Source organism: Ochotona curzoniae, unplaced genomic scaffold, assembly GCF_017591425.1.
Source record: "Ochotona curzoniae isolate NIBS_2020 unplaced genomic scaffold, NIBS_Ocur_1.0 scaffold_4505, whole genome shotgun sequence".
NCBI lineage: Eukaryota > Metazoa > Chordata > Mammalia > Lagomorpha > Ochotonidae > Ochotona > Ochotona curzoniae.
In genome coordinates, this window is record NW_024467118.1 from 42165741 (window position 1) to 42182571 (window position 16831).

At 37.3% G+C, this 16831-nt stretch overlaps 1 protein-coding gene and 1 long non-coding RNA gene across 2 annotated transcripts in view; one reads left to right on the forward strand and one right to left on the reverse strand.

Annotated features, from left to right (window-relative positions):
* Window positions 1-999: 999 nt before the first annotated feature.
* On the reverse strand, window positions 1000-1998 carry LOC121146388 (casein kinase I-like). The gene has a single exon (XM_040965756.1). It carries the CDS (start codon window positions 1996-1998, stop codon window positions 1000-1002), a length of 999 nt encoding a protein of 332 aa, XP_040821690.1.
* A 77-nt stretch (window positions 1999-2075) lies between these two features.
* LOC121146829 overlaps window positions 2076-16831 on the forward strand; it is a 65925-nt gene continuing 51169 nt past the window's right edge. Inside the window, exon 1 of the long non-coding RNA XR_005882254.1 lies at window positions 2076-2148. This is a non-coding gene — a long non-coding RNA (uncharacterized LOC121146829). The remainder of the gene's footprint in view (window positions 2149-16831) is intronic.

The following is a 16831-nucleotide window of genomic DNA, read 5'->3' on the forward strand; positions in this document are numbered from 1 at the left end:
AGATATGAAGGATTATGTGTTTAGAAATTTTTATGCTATGTGTATGGTTTGGTTAATGTGTAGAAATGATGGTGATGATATCTGTCTAGAATGTAAAGTGATTTTTAAGAAATCTTTGTATGCATGTTTAAATTTCATGAGATTGTCTACAAATTGAATTTTCTGAAAAAGTTACAGTTTATATATTTGCTCTAAAGATCATATGATGCTTACAGCAATTGCATTCATCCAAGCAACATACACACAAGTTCAGTTGTAGGATGTTACCGAAGTATCTGTGACAGATCTGCTTTTAACACAAGAATACAACAGAGTTGAGGCAGAATCCTAAACTATCTAGTCTTAAATCCTCATTTTAGATGCTGTTATTTCTAGCACAGGTAAGAATGCAGTCTTTCATATACTCAAAACACTAGAATCTGGTTGCTACCAGATCAGCAGTGTTGCAAACAAGAAGCCATCTATTTTAAAAATGTTTTAAGTGAGCAATTTGCAAATTCCAAGGTTGGAAAAATCCTAAGAATGCACAGTTGTGGGAATTTACAATCATCATAACGGTGCTAGACTGTGCGATTCTTCCAAAATGAGATTTCAAAGTAGTAGAGTTCAAAACAATAGCTCTTAAGAACAATGAAAAAGAGAAAAAAAAAAAAGGAAGGAAAGAAAATAGGCGTATGTCCAATTTCTCCACCAATTTGTGACAACCAATTAGTTAACTTATCCACTCCAAAAAAGAAAAACTGGACACCGTATTACACTACCTCGGTAACTATTGAAAATTACAGCGGATACAACGCTGGACCCAGTATTACCAGTGCTGTCCGGGGCCAGTTTATAATGAAATTCAGTTCTCTACACCAAGGAAAGTGGTTGTCCACAACCACTGTCTAGGGAACATATGAACTATAATTCCTAAGGGGGTGGGGTGGGATAGACGCTGCTCTGCTGGTCCGCCCTGCTGCTTTCTGTTCCATAGTACATACTCAGAAAGCTTTCACATTACTCTGCTTGGTCAGTTTGCTTGCCTGCGGAGGTTTGGGCCGGCTGATCCTGCCCATTGGAAGGTGCCTGTTGTACCGATTTCTGCTTTAACATTGTCCAGTCAAAAATGTAATCATATTGATGGTTCAGGGTCCTGAAAAGAATGCGGAAGAGCTGTCTCAGGTACATGTAGTCCGGGGCCTCCTCAAAACGCAGCCCACGACAGTAGTTTAAGTACATGGCAAACTCTGCAGGAAACCCCTTACACAAAACCTCAACAGGAGTGGACATCTTCTTTTCACTAATCTTCTCATATTTTTGTTTCTTTGTTGCAGCCTTCAGTCCTTGCCATGGCAGGCTGGATCTGTTCAAGTACATCAACACGTATCCCATCGACTCCATGTCGTCCCGGCGACTCTGCTCGATGCCAAGATGTGCGTTGATGCTGGCGTATCGGGCCGTGCCGGTGAGGTTTTTATCTTCTCGATATGGGATGTGTTGCCTGGTCCTGTTGTCTCGGTACTTTTTGGCCAAACCAAAATCAATAAGGAATAACTTATTACAGTGACGCCCAATCCCCATGAGAAAGTTATCCGGCTTTATGTCCCTGTGTATGAAATTCTTGGAATGCACATATTCAATCCTACTAATCATTTGGTCAGCCAGCATAAGCACCGTTTTCATCGAGAACCTTCTTGAACAGAAATTGAAGAGGTCTTCGAGGCTGGGTCCTAGAAGATCCATGACTAACACGTTGTAGTCTTTCTCCTGGCCATACCACCGGATGTGGGGGACGCCCACGCCACCTAGGAGAATCTTATAGAGTTTGCTCTCGTACAGCAGCTGGGGGTGCCTGGCCTTCTGCGACTCCAGCTTCACAGCCACTTCCTCACCGTTGGTGATGTTCATCGCCAGATAAATGTCCCCGAAGGAGCCGGACCCGATCTTCCGTAACAGTTGGTATTTCCCACCGACAATGAATTCGGCAGCAGCCTTGGAGCCGCTGCCGGCCGCCATTCTGGGAGACGCCTGTGAGGGGACGGCGGAGGCCTCTGAGGCTCGGCCACCACTGAGGAGCAGGGCGGCTGGAGGCGGACACCCGAGGCCTCTGCCTGTGTCACGGCCCGGAATCTGCCAGCGGAGACAGGCCCACGGCGGCTCGGTCAGGTTGGTTCCCACTCGGGAGGATTGTGAGGCAGTCCTCGCGGTGACACGGGGTTCTTTGGGCCCTGCCGTGCCGATTGTGAGGCAGTCCTCCTGGTCACCGGGCTGGGCCCCTGGCTGGTTTGTGGCTGGATGCGGCTGCGTCACTTTGGCAGTTTTGTCCTGTGGCTGGGAGAGGGGCTCTGTGCGACAGGGTGCCAATGGAGCCAGGGTGCCAGGGCGGTCGGCTCCGGCCCAGGGGTCCACACTGCCATCTGAGTGTTCTGGCTCCAGCCGACACAAAATTCCAAAAATGAGAATTCTTTAAACTGAAATGGGTTCACTGTGAGATGCTCATCTCCTGCCAGGGTTGTCTTTGAACACATTCAGTGACCAACATTCTGCAAGATGGATAAGGTTAGAAGGTACTTCATTTGTTTTCTAAAAGATTCCTTCTCACTGGGGGAATCTAGATTATTGAAATTTGAAAGGAATGGCTGAGCAATAAATGTCTTTTCACTGGTGGTGCTAAAGTTTGGAGCGTAGTTTCTGAATACAAACACTTAAGATTTTATATCATGAAAGTATGTTTTACGTATTTGTTTTCTGACAAAAATTAATTTTCATTTTATTTTTGGGCTACCAAGGACTGAACAATCACACACACACACACACACACACACACACACAAAGTTCTTAAAGTTTAAAATGAGAAACTTTACAAAAATCTATGCATGGGTGTCAAAATTTTTGGCTATAATATATTTATCTTGCAATTTCATTTCTGTATTCCTTTGAAACTGCTCTCATATAGTATCTGAATATATAATTTAAAACTTTGAAGTTCACTCATTTTAAATTAATTGTATTTTATTTCTGTCATTAACTTGTATATGCATTTTCTTTCCACTTAATCTCATATTTATAATAATCTATTGAGCAAATATTTGTGTATCTGTTGCTATGCTAGGCAATGTGCATATATAAATATAGAATAATGAAATAAAGAATTTTTAAGGTTTTTGGTGGGGAAGAACATGCAAAGCAACAGTTGTCTTCCAATGTGAAAAGGCTTGTAATTTGCTGGTAGAGGATAAAAATAAAAAATAGTAGAAAGAACTCCCATAGCAATCTGGGAAATACAAGGAATGCTTTCCAATAGAGGTGACAATGGACAGGTATTTGGCCAGTTGCAAACAGAGTTTAGGAGAAACATCTGGGCAAAGGAAAGAAATTGTGAAAATCTGGCGTAGCAAGAGACTATTACAAAAACTAAGGACATGTAGAGCTAAAATCATCCAGTTCCGGTAGTGGTGATTTTAATAATGTCATTCATAGCAAACCATTAATTGTTCTCATCCGAGGAATTTACTGTAAGGGCTGTGTTTCTAGAGCAGTGCTAGGAAAAGTGCAAATAGAAATGTGGAGCAGCAACCTGAGTGTCCCCTTGGAGTCTATATGACTGAACGAGTAAGGCCCAGGACCAGTAAACCCCCCAGGTTCATCTTCTGCAGGGTAAAATTTCACTTTTCAAGATTTATTTGTTTATTTGAAAGGTACAGTGATAAAGACACAGGGAGAGACATGTTTCTTTCACCAATTCACACTGCAAATGGCTATAAAGGCCAGTCCTGGGCCATGCCAAAGCCACGAGCTCCATCTGGGTCTCTTAAGTGGGTGGTAAGTGCCACCTTTCACTGCCTCCCTAGAAGGGCCCTAGATGGTTCAAGGATATTTGAACCAGCCCTCATATGGAATGCGTTGGCACAATCTATTGTGCCATGATGTTGCCACACAAGCTCAAATATGACCATTGCTTCAGAGCAGAGATCGGCATGGGCTTTAGACATCTTAATATACTGTAAAAACAGACATGTAACACTTCTTTTTGTGCTATGTGTTAAAGTAATTAGGCAATTCATTTGAAATGAAATAGGAATGTGATATTGAGAAAAGAACCATGAATATATCAGATGTCAGATGATTTGCTTTAATTCCAGCTCTATCACTAATGATAATAATAAAACTTTTATCAAATGTGTGATTCTGCCAAGATACTGATCTTAACATCAGACTCTTCACTATTAAGCAAGACAGCTACAATAGAAGGTCTCGGACTTTTAACAGTAAGCATTTGCACGACTAGATAGTATCATCCTCCCCAGTCTGATTTTGGATTTCCAAGGTTTTCAGTTTCCCTTTCAAAGCAGTATTGCCTCTACTCTCTTTTGGGTTTCCTCATCATCACTTTAAAACCTGCTCTTTTGGGTCTATAATTACTATACCACACAGTAGTTTAAAATGAGACATTCTTACTTTTATGCATGATAAACCCCATGAAGATTGCTTGATTAAAATTCTTCAGTAGACCTTTAGAGGCAAACAAAATGAATAGCACCCGTGTAGGAGAGTGTGAGGCATCCTGTCTTGAATGTCAATTGAACAATTCACAAGGGCTAAAAGTAAGAGGGAACCAAAGGATAGGAAAGAGGTTGGTGGCTAGGAGCCCCAGGGGAAAGACTGAACTTCTTCTGTTTATGCACAAAACGTTAGAATGTGTCCTTTTTCCCTTATTCCTCCTTGTCACCATTTCTTTTTTCCATCTTTTCTATTTTCCTTCTTTTTTTCTTATTTTTTTGTATCACTTTGCATTGCATTGATATCTCATCGAACATTTTGTATATGTGAATTGTAAACTTCCAAAAGGCAGACTTTATTAACCTCCATAATATTTAACATAACATTTCTCTGAAATTTCTCAAAAATGCTTAACAAATAAATACCTAATGCTCTATTTTTTAAAAAACATATCTCAGATTTTATTTTTCAAGGATAAAGAAATTGATTCTTCTTTTTAAACAAATTTTTTTTATTGCATTTAATTTTATAACAACGTTTCATAGGCTCTGATGTTCCCCCTTATCCTCCTCTTGCCCTTCCCCCATGGTGGATTGCTCCACCTTATTGCAGTATTACAGATCAAATCTAGTCTTATTTCTTTCAATGCAAGCATGTGCCTTGCATAGAGTCCAGTATCATATTGCCCAGCTGAATTCAGCAGTTTCTTGTGAAGACCAACTCTGGTCTGGAGACATAGCTGGCAGATTATTGTTCTGACCAATTAAATGCCAAAACACAACATCAACAACAGTTTCCAGCATTATGGGGTTAATTAACAATGTAATACTACATTTCACAGGTGCCCTTTTACAAATTGACAGCATTTCAACTTAAATTAAGGCAAACATGTGGTATCTGACCTTTTGGGATTGACTCATTTCCCTTAGCATGATGGCTTCCAGTTGGGCCCATTTGGCCCCAAAGAACTGCATTTCGTTTTTTTTAATAGCTAAGTAATATTCCGTGGAGTAAATAAACCATAGCTTTCTTATCCAGTTTTCGGTCGATGGGCATTTTGGTTGCTTCCAAGTTTTTGCAATTATTGATTGTGCTATGAACATGGGGGTGCATGTAGGTTTCTCGTGTAGCAGGTGTTTTGGATATATTCCTAGGAGTACTATTGCTGGATTGTATGGTATGCAGATTTTCAGTTGTTTGAGTGTTCTCCATGCTGATTTCCATAGAGGCTGCACCAATCTGCAGCCCCACCAGCAATGGGGAAGGGTTTCCTTTTCCCCACAACCTCGCCAGCAAGTGTTGTTGGCGGTTTTTGTGTATGAGCCATTCTTACTGGTGTTAGGTGGTACCGCATTGATGTCTTAATTTAAATTTCCCTTATTGCAAGGGAACTTGAGCATTTGTTCACATGTTTGTTTGCCATTTGGGTTTGTTCCTTTGTGAAATGTCTCCCCATTTCCCGTGCCCATTTTTTGAGTGGTTTGTTTGTTTTGGTGTTTTGGTTTCTCTGGAGGTCTTTGTATATTCTGGAGATTAGCCCGGTATCACCTTTGTAGTGTGCAAAGATCTTCCATTCTGTGGGTTGTTTTTTCACTTTGTTGATAGTTTCCTTTGCTGTGCAGAAGCTTTTTAGTTTGATATAGTTCCATTTGTTTATTTTGGTCTTAATTGCTATTGCTTTTGGTGTTCTATTTAGAAAGTCAGGACCTACACCTAGCTCTTCCAGAGTGTTTCCTACATTTCTTCCAAAAGTTTGAAGGTTTCTGGGAATAGGTTTAGGTCTTTTATCCATTTAGATTTTATCTTAGTGTATGGTGAGAGATGCGGGTCTCTAGTGCTCTATTAATTTGGTTTCTTTGTAGTCATTGGAGCTTCTTCCCAAAATATTTTGTATCTTTTTTGGGGGATGAATCAGACTGTTTTTATTCACTTATTTGCTGCTTTCTCTTACAATCTGTGGCTTCAGAGCTAACATATACTGGCATTTGTTGTATATTACACAGTGGGGTGTTTTAGCATTCCATGTTTTATGCTTTGGCATGCCAGTCCCTAGCATTCTGGGTAATGGAGCTTATACCTCAATGCCCTGGAGACACAGGTAGAACATGGGCATGATTGATCTAAAATTTTTACTAACTCTTCCCTGACTTTGACAAGAAATTTGATTTAAAAAATGTTGTGTTTAGCAGTCATTTTGCAACCATTCTGTTATGGTCTTGTGTCCCTCTAATTGGTCTTCTTTACTGTGGCTGATTGTGTACTGCCTTACATTGTGGCTGCAACTATAACCTGTAACATCCTATCTTATTTTAGGAGTGAACATAGATAATTTTGATCTATGGTCAACTGAAGTGGTATAAACTCTTCAAAGCTATTATTTTTTTCTAAAAATATGTGAAGTAGTTCACTTCTAAATAATATCTTATATTTGGGGTGTGGATTACTATTTAAGCTTCTCTTTGTGCCATTTTTAAACATTAGTAATAGTCTTTCCAAATATTCTGTATTCTGATTATTGTTTTTCTCAGATCACTTTTTACTATTCATTGCCATGCCTTTTATTCACACATGTCAGTCTAATTTTGCATTTAATCCTGTCTTTCTTTTCCCATTGATAAGATATATAGCTATCAACCAATGAAAAGCTTTATTTAGCCATTAGATCAGTCCAGGAGTCCCTTTTGCAGTTTGAGTAAATCCTGTTTATTTTCTTTCTAGAAATAGTAGTGATTTTTTTTAATGAAACAACTTATTGTAATCAGTTTTCTTAATAGCTGTCTTCTTTTTCATTTTAAAAACTCCATGCAGACATGTATTTTCTCTATTCAGTACTAAATTGCTAGCTCGAAGGCCAGTGGCTTAGGAATAATAAGTGACCCATAATTGGCTGTTGAATGAATATGTATTTTTTCTTGTATCAATTTCAGGAACTGCTGTTTGGCTCTTATAATCCTAAATGTACAGTCCCTTGTAAGGACCACAGCTTTGCTGATAAGTGCTTTGTCTCTCTCTCTCCTCTCTTTTTCTCTTTGTAGGAAAATCTACACATGAATAAACCTTTTGAAATCCAAAAGGGGTTTTACTTGCCTGCTAAGAGGGACTTAGGTGCACATCTTACACTGGAGGGAGCTGGAGTCACAGATAAATTCTAGCTTTTTGGGTTCCCCTCATAGACACCCCCCTTTCAGTTAGTAGATTCTTTTTTCAGGTGGGTTACAACACAATTGATTGTGATTAGAGTACTTAATCTATTCACTATAACTGATTAAGTTCCTGCATGATTGTGTTACAGCTTCATCCATTTACTGTGATTAGATTGTTGCTGGAAATATATGGATACAATCAAGCTCCTGCTATTGTCAAATTCCTCGGGGTGTTTCTAAATTTCTCCACATAATCTTTTTGGCTATTCCTCAGGGTATGTCATTTCTACAGATAACTAATCTCATCTGTTACTGTTTGAATCTTCCTGATTTTATGCTTGGAGGGCGACTTATCTCACATTCCTGGGGTGACTTTCCCAGCCCTCCACAGTTTAAACTGTTCCTGGCAACCAATTCAAGGGGTTTGCTGAGACAACACACTTCATAGTCCCTCTTTCTTTGGCTTTCCTTATTATTGATTCCTTCTTAGAGAAGCGGTGGCAGAGACTTAGTCATATATAACTCCTAACAAGGAGTAAGAGAGCTTTTTGTGAATTCTTTATCAGAGTTTATGTTAAAGTAAGTTTATGTCAATGTCTTCAATATATTAGAGGAGGAGAACAGGAACAAACATATCAAAATAATAATAAGGAGAAGTTTCTGACTGCATGAACATACACACACAGGAAAAGTGGGAGAGTGTGCTTATCTATAAGCAATCATTTACTCTAGGATCACTCCTTTCTGAGGAAGAGTCAGAAGGTAGCTTTAAATATACCTCTCTCCAGTTTTTCTAGTCAAGTGACAAGTATTTTTGAACAAGTAGGTGGAAATCTTGCAGAAACCAAGTATCAGATGCTTCTCTTAAATACTCACACTTGGACATTTTCTAAAAGCCTATCTCTCCCCAAAGTGTCAAGAGTGCACAGAGAATCTGATGCAAACATTAGTAATTGAAGTTCTTGTAGTTTGTAAATGGCGTATAAGGTTTTCATGTTTAGCTACTACTAGCTTATTTTAAATCTCAGGCATACTAATTTCCTAGTACTTCTGCTATTTCATCAAAATTTGAATAGGTAGGTCTATTCTATGCTCTGTTTTCAGGCCTAGAACCGACAGTTAAAAAAAAAAAGAAGTGCAACTTATGGAGTTAACTATATAGTAAACCCATTTTTGTTTTATTTCTTTACCTAAAGGAAATGCAGTCTCTTGACCTATAACCTAAAGAAATAGAAAAACAGAACTACAAGAAACTCTCTATTTTTTTTTCTTAATTTCAAAAATAACCTTTTGCCTACATAGCATCATCATTCCCACAGGCTTCAAGTCATTCTCTAGATAATGAATGAGCATGTTTTATGTGCTTCTGAGACGTAATGCAATTTTCACATACCTTGAATACCTGACTAACAGATTTAATCCCATCCATAGTTTGAACCAATGTATCCAACAAACACTGTGGGATAAACCAAAAAAATGTTTTTGTTTGGATAAAATGTAGGTCTCCAAGTCTGTTTCTAAAATGTATTTGGAGATAAAAACCTATTGTCTTAAAGATGAAGATGAGAATCTATTTACTCTGGCATTATTTTGACAAAATTGATTGTCTGATATTCCAAACATCAGAAGATAAATATAGAAATGGGAAATAGAGATTGCCTGTTGGTATCTATACTGATAAAACCAAAAACCTATGAGAGAGAAATACAGGCAGTTGCAAAAAGCTGAGATCAAGAATCTAAAATTTAGGGCTTATCTATTTCTGCTTCAAAGTCACCCCTTTCTTTTATAACATAGAAGAATAATTTATATTCATAATGATAAAAATAGTAGGTCTAATAAATATTTAATGACAACTACTCTGTCCACAGTCTAAAATTTTATATTCAGGAACCCAAATTTTTTTTTTGCATTAGTGTTTCATTAGTGTATTTCAAATGATACTATGAAAATAATCTTTGTGGATTAAATTACCCACAATATTATGGATAGGACATACTTTAATTATATAGAATGCTTTTATGTGTGAAGGAATCTTAATTTCAGTATATTTAACTATAGTATCTTTGTTTATGGCTTTTGTCAAATTTAGAAAAACTTTGGTATCTATATTTCCAATAATATAATTTAATTATTTCTATTAATAATTCACCAATTTGGAATCTATTCACTAGTTGATAATGACTGAATAGCCATACTTTGTTGAATTATCAATTCTCTCCAATTAAAAGCCACTTTTTAAAAGCAAAATTTTGGTATTTTGCAAATATTTCTAAAATGTTATTACTTTTATTGCATCAAAATATTTACTCTTCAATACAGAAAAGTTAATTATTTAAGCACTTACTGTTCCTATGCCACAATCTACCTATCTGCATTGACTAAATTTTCTTATTAATGTGTCTTCTATAAAGAAATCATTCTTCAATGACAACTAATTAACCATCCTTTTATATTAAATAAGGAAGTCTTTATTGACTGAAGATGACATTTTATATTAAATATTTTTGTTTTGTTTTTAACATTCAATATTTTAGAAAAGCAATCATTTTATAATCTCATAAGGTGTTATTGTTGTACCATAAATGTTATTATATAAGATCACTGATAGTTAAAGATTATAGTGCATTATCAAGTTACAATAATCTTTTTTTTTAAATATTTATTTTATCTTATTGGAAAGGCAGATGTACAGAGAGGAGGAGAGACAGAGAGGAATATCTTCCATCCTATGATTCACTCCCCAAGTGACTGCAACAGCGGGTGCTGCACCGATCCCAAGCCAGGAGCCAGGAACTTCTTTCCAGGTCTCCCATGTGGGTGCATGGTCCCAAGGCTTTGGGCAGTCCTCGACTGCTTTCCCAGGCCACAAGCAGGGAACTGAATGGGAAGTGGAACTGCCGGATTAGAATCAGTGTCTATATGGAATCCTGGTGCATGCAAGGCGAGGACCTTAACCATTATGCTAACGTGCCGGTCCCAAGTTACAATAATCTTCAACAGAAAAATATTTATTGGAATTCTTTACCTCATTGATCTTGATAAAAAGAAACTTTGTGGAAAGTGGAATTAAAACATTACTTTGTGTGAAATATTTAAATTTTTGCATACTATTGGTCTTCAAAAAGTTACTGCTGGGCTGGCAGTAGCCTCTTGGCTAAATTGTCACAGTGTATTTATTGGGATCCCATATGGGCAATGGTTCACATTCCCAGCTGCTCAACTTCCCATTCTCCCTGCTTGTAGCCTGGGAAAGCAGTGAGGACCACCCAAAGCCTTGGGATATCCTGTACCCATGTGGGAAACCTAGAAGGTGCTCCTGGCTTCAGATAGGTTCAGCTCTGACTGTTGCAACCACTTGGAGTGAATCAACAGAGGAAGATTTTTCTGTTCATATTTCCTTCTCTCTGTGTGTCTGCCTTTCCAATTAAAAATAAAATAAATCTTTAAAAATTACTGCCACGTGCATATTGGGAAAAAGTTATGCACCAGTATCAAATTATTTTCACCAAAATCAAATCTATCTTTTAATTCTACCCTTTCATTTACTTTTGGAATTATGACTGTTACCAAGATGATTTTAAAAATGCGCATATCAACATTGATTTGAAATTATTTTCCCTTAAATGGTGTATGTCAAGTGCAAGAATTTGTTGTTGTGGCTAAAGCATATGTGTCCAATATCTGACTACCTGGGTTTGATAACTTGTTTTGTTTACTTATTCCAACTTCCTACCTTCCAGCGGGAGACAGAGGTGACTTTCTGAAAGCCTGGGTTACTGCCACCCATGTACAAGACCTGGATTTCTTGGATCCTAGCTTTCCCTTTGACTCAGTGTGAGTCATCCTGTAAACCACTGTGTAAACCAGCAAATGAGAGCTCTCTTTTTCTATCTCCATTTCTCTCTCTTCCTCTGTAAAAATTACATCACAACATGAACCTGGTATTATGAAAGAAATGTTATTAAGTAACTTTCTTCAAAACTAAGTGTGTTATTTCATGCCTCAGGAAGTGGAATGCCTGTCTTCTGCTTAGTGTCCCCAGTGGGAACTGGCAAACATTCAATGGCCTGTGACTCTACACGTGGCATATACGTGAATCTGATGAACATAAAGGGACTGAAAACAGAGTTATATGCAGGTAGTCAGGTGAATAAGCCTTAGTTCTGAGACTGCCAAAGAAATTTTCAACTGCACATTGTATTGAATAAAGAAGTGTTTAGTCAAGGAAAGAGACATTTCTTTTTTCTTTCACACTCCATTGGTCTGAACAGCCTCTTTTATTTTTCAAGTGTAGTCTATGATAACTTACTTTGGCATTCTCTCCACGAGAGCAAAAATTCAGTAACAATATCAAGCTGGTTGCTTATTGCTCTTCTGTGAATAGCATACCCTGACCAATCTATTTCAAAGGACAAGACTCCAGGCATAACATATGATGCAAATATAATGTGGCAATTTGATTTTTCAAGCAGCACTTCACAGGAAGCCTGGTTAAGCAAGAGCAGCATGCCACAGTCAGCTCTTATAAATGTGAATGTATCAAACCTATTTAAGTATCACTCAGTGAAGTAACAATCTACTTGCTGAGAAACAGATCATATACCAAGTATCACAATGAATTATTCTCAACAACCTTTAGCTCATAAGCTGATTTCTCTGCCCTGCCCCGAGCATGATTTGATATCTTTCCACACGAAGATGATCAAGGAGTCCTTCTTTCATGGATTTAAGCTCCACTTAAGATATTCATTGTAGGTATCTTAGTTCCTACTGCTGTAGCAAAAATACCTTAATCTGGGTATATCATAAATAATGTACTAAGTGTATATTATTAGTAGTAATAATATAGTTGTAGTATATTAGTAGTTGTATTTCTACTTAGTAGTTGTATTTCTACAACTTAGTAGTTGTATTTCTAAAGGGTGGGGAGTCCTAATTATCAAGGAAGAAGCTGATTCTGTATCTGGTGAGGGCCTGATCACTCTCTAGAACAAATTTTCACAAAACATAGGTGGTGTAAGACCTTTTCCTTCAACTTCTTTTGTAAGTGCATTAATCTCTTTTGTGAGAGCAAAATCTTCATGACTTAATCACTTCACAGTTTTTCATGACTTAATGACTTCAGCCCCATCTTCTAATGCTAATGGAGTCTGACATGCAAATTTAGAGAGGACACTGACCTTTAAACCATAGTGAAATTGAACCTTTATGCAGTGCCTTAGATACAGATGTTAAATACCAGCAAGCCCTAGTCTCATAAGATTTTGTCTTCCTCTGTCCTGAAGTTTCCTTGCCCTGCTTTTTAAATTGCAAATAAAGGACTAAAATTAATTCAATGAATTGAAGGAGTAATACAGCCAGACCTACAAGTTTCTTAGTCACTGGACTAATAACATCAATTAATATCTCTTATTGGATAACACCTGGATAGTTGGTCTCGCCTTGAGATATCCCTTTTCCAAGAATCCCAGTCCCTGAGCAAGTGTAGGTATCACCTGCACTTGGACCCTATCCTGGAGCCTTGTTTGCCTTCATCAAAATTCCCTAAAGAATATGATGTTACTAGCACAACAAATCAAGGGAAAACCACAAGCATTGCACATCAGCCAGGAACTTGGACAAAGCTCGTCATCACCTCTCAGTCCCAAATTTAATCTGTAAGAATATTTATCCAAACTCCTTAGGGAACTTGGAAGCAATGCTACTCAGTTTCTGCCTCTGCCCTTTGCAATAAACACATAGTTTCACCACCTGGGTATCAATAGTTGGCATGCTGTGTGTTGGATGAACAAACTAGTTTTGGGGATACTATCACAATTCCTCCAACCAGTTTTTATGTTTTTCTATATCATTAGTAACAGGTTTCCTCCCACTCTTCTATCTACCAAACTCAGAAGACTATGCTGAATGATATATCCAAAATGAAAAGGATAAAGAAAGCTAAATAGGTACACTCAGAGATTCTCACTTATTTTTCAAGTACTGTAAAGGTAAAAACCAGTTAAATTACCTGAAAAGAAATGAAATAAACAACAATCATACCAAAATAATGCAGGATTTACTTTCTGTTTTTCTACTTTAATGAGAGTCTAGTCTCTCAACTCCTCGAAATCGTAATATACATTTTATTAGAGGAAGTCTGCCCAGGAACAACTTCAAGCTTGATGCTATGTAAAGTCAGCATAGGGTATGGCACAGTGTGTTAAGGCACTGCTTGTGATGCCAGCATCCCTTATGGGAGTACCAGTTTGTGTCTAGGTTGCTCTGCTTCTAATCTAGCGTTCAATTAGATTGCAGCAGCAGACAGCTGAAGCACTTGGCTTACTTCATCCGTGTATGAGACCCATGTATGAGATCGAATTTCCAGCTCTTGGTTTCAGTCTGGCCCAGCCCTGTCTGTCATAGCTATCAGGTTTGGAAGCAGTGGATGGAAGATTCTTTCTTCCTCTACCACACTCCCTCCCTTCTTTTCCTCAGTCTTTTAACCTCTTCTTCTTTTTCTCAATCTTTCTGTCACTTTGCCTTTCAAATAAATAAATAAATAAATAATCCTTTACAAATCAGAATAATTTTCTCTGGAGCAGTCAAAAGATTTGCATTTCGATATCCGTGGATCAGCACAAAAATCTTTGATTCATTCATGGTGATCCTATCTATACCTGAGCCATTTGTGATTTTCCTCACTATAAAAAGCCTTCTTTAGTCTCTTTGTGTCATATAGTTCTTAAAAATTTTCCCAGCTTCCTTTAGACTTTTGTATTAGATTCCATTTTAAATTAGTTTCTGTTTGTTCTTAGCTACATTATGACCTGTCATTTCTGCTAAGTACAAAACTTCTTACACATTTGGTCATAGGTTCCATTCATACTTTAGAAATTGTTAAGAGCCACAAGGTTTATATGTGCTTATCAAATTATGTGACATATTGGCATAAAATATTATTTTAAACAACAACTGCATTTTCAAAGCAAAAATTAAAAATTTTAAGATTGGTGTTTTACATTTATGCAAATCTCTGTATGATTGGCTTAAGGATGCTAAATTTATATTTTTGTTTCTGAATTCGTTGTTGGGATATGTTTTATTGGCTCAAGTTCCAAAAAGAGTTGACAACAGCTGTGTAGTTGGAAAAAGTGAGAATTGTTGAATTGCCTTTTCTGATATTTTAAAATTTTCTTCATTGGTATTGCAAGGTAAAATGATAGTGGTAATTTTTTAAAGATTACATGCAGTGTAGAAAATGAACTGTGTTTGAGAATGCATTCAACCTGGAATTTAAAATACCCATGTGCCTGAGTTAGATTGCCAGCTCTTGCTCCTGACTCTGGCTTCCTGCTTATGCAGTCACTAAGGGTCAATGGTGATGGCTCAAGTAATTCAGTTCCTGGTGCCTGTCTGGGAGACCTGTATTATGTTCCCTCCTCTGGGTTTGTCCCCAAACCAGTCCCCAGTGCAATCACTACAGGCATTAGGGGACTGAGCCAACAGATGGGAACTTGCTTGCTATCTCTGTTTCTCAAATGAATTAACAATTTTTTTAAAGAAAATGAACTTTTAATGTGTCACATGTAAGTGCATAGTCTATCTTATACTTGATTGAGAATTTTGCCCAGACATTATATTATATCATTTGGAAAATATTGACTGCTATTGTGTAACTCTTACAAATGATGATTTCATTATACACTATAAAAATAATGCCTATGGTAATGCTGATCTCTTAATAAATGTATCTTCACAGTAGTAATCTGTTAGGTCTCACGTTGTAGATATAAATGTTCCAAAATCTAATTTTCATATGAATACTCAAATTTTGCCATTGACAATGCACACTGACAGTTATTTTCTTTGAGGTAACAGGCTTATTTTAGTAATCTTCAACAGAAGAGCTGCCAAATACCAAAAGCCTGTGGAACTATAGTTTACATGTTAATCATTCTTTCACATAAAAATTGTGTTTCATGAAAATATTGGCTAATTTTATCACATAACTCAATCGCACACATGCTTTTTCTCAAGATGTCATACTTTAATAGAAAGCAGATGTTTTAGGATATTAAAAAGATATAGTTAAGTATTAAGAATTTAATATAATTAATGGTGTTTTCTGCTTCATCAAGTATATTCTTAGAGAAATTGATATTTTATATGTAATAATGTGGCTATAAAAATATTATAACAATGAAAATAATTTGGTGCCACTATCTTGATTTGTGCTAATGTCCTAGCATTTCTATTCCTGATTGTCTTTGAAACATCATTGCAAATATTGATGTAGAGAAAAGCCAAATGTCTTATCATTATCATGAAAAACATTAGTACTTCATGAACTATGTGAGGTTGTGTAACCAATCCCCAGGGCCAGATGCACCACACTAACACATGTTCTAGCCTTGGTTGCAATATAAAAGCACGTGGGAAGATTTTAAACAGTCATATATTCAGATCCAACCCCAGACTACTGAGAATACGGCCCAGGGATAAGTATTTTTTTTAAATTTTTGTTTATTTATTTGTAAGGCAGAGTTAAAGAGACAGGGAGGGAGGGGGCGGGAGGGAGAGAGAGAGAGAGAGAAAAAGAATGAAAGAGAGAATATGTTTCATCTGCTGGCTGATTCTGCCGATAAACACAATGGCCAGGGTTGGGCCTGTTGTAGCCAGGAGCCTGGAACTCCTGTCTCATAAGGCACTTGGACCATCTTGTGCTGCTTTCTCTGGCATGTTAGCAGAGATCTGGATCATAAGTAGTGCAGCTGGGTCTCAAATCAGTGCCCACATGGGACACTGGTATCAGAGGTGGCAATCCCAACCTCCCATGGTATAGTGCCATGATGTCAACACTGCTGTAACTGTATTTTTGAAAGCTTCCCAAATGTTTGTATAATGAGCATGGCTAAGAAACATGGTCTGACCTCTGTGTATTTAAAACTGTTTTTAAATGCGTGTGCCTTCTTTCTTGTTTCATTATTTTAACTTTTCTTAAAGTTCTTCTATGTGCTAAGAATATTTACCTATAATTCTTCTAAACATTCAAATCTTATATTTAAGAAAATTTCAACTTCAATTGAAGAAGGCAATAAAAGTAAAGCAGTGTTCACTGTCAGTTTATGCAAATAAGTGGAATTCCCCCCTTCTATTTCTTTTTTTTATTGAAAAACAAGTATCATAATAATAATCCCACTTCAATTTTCTTTTCCTAAGGG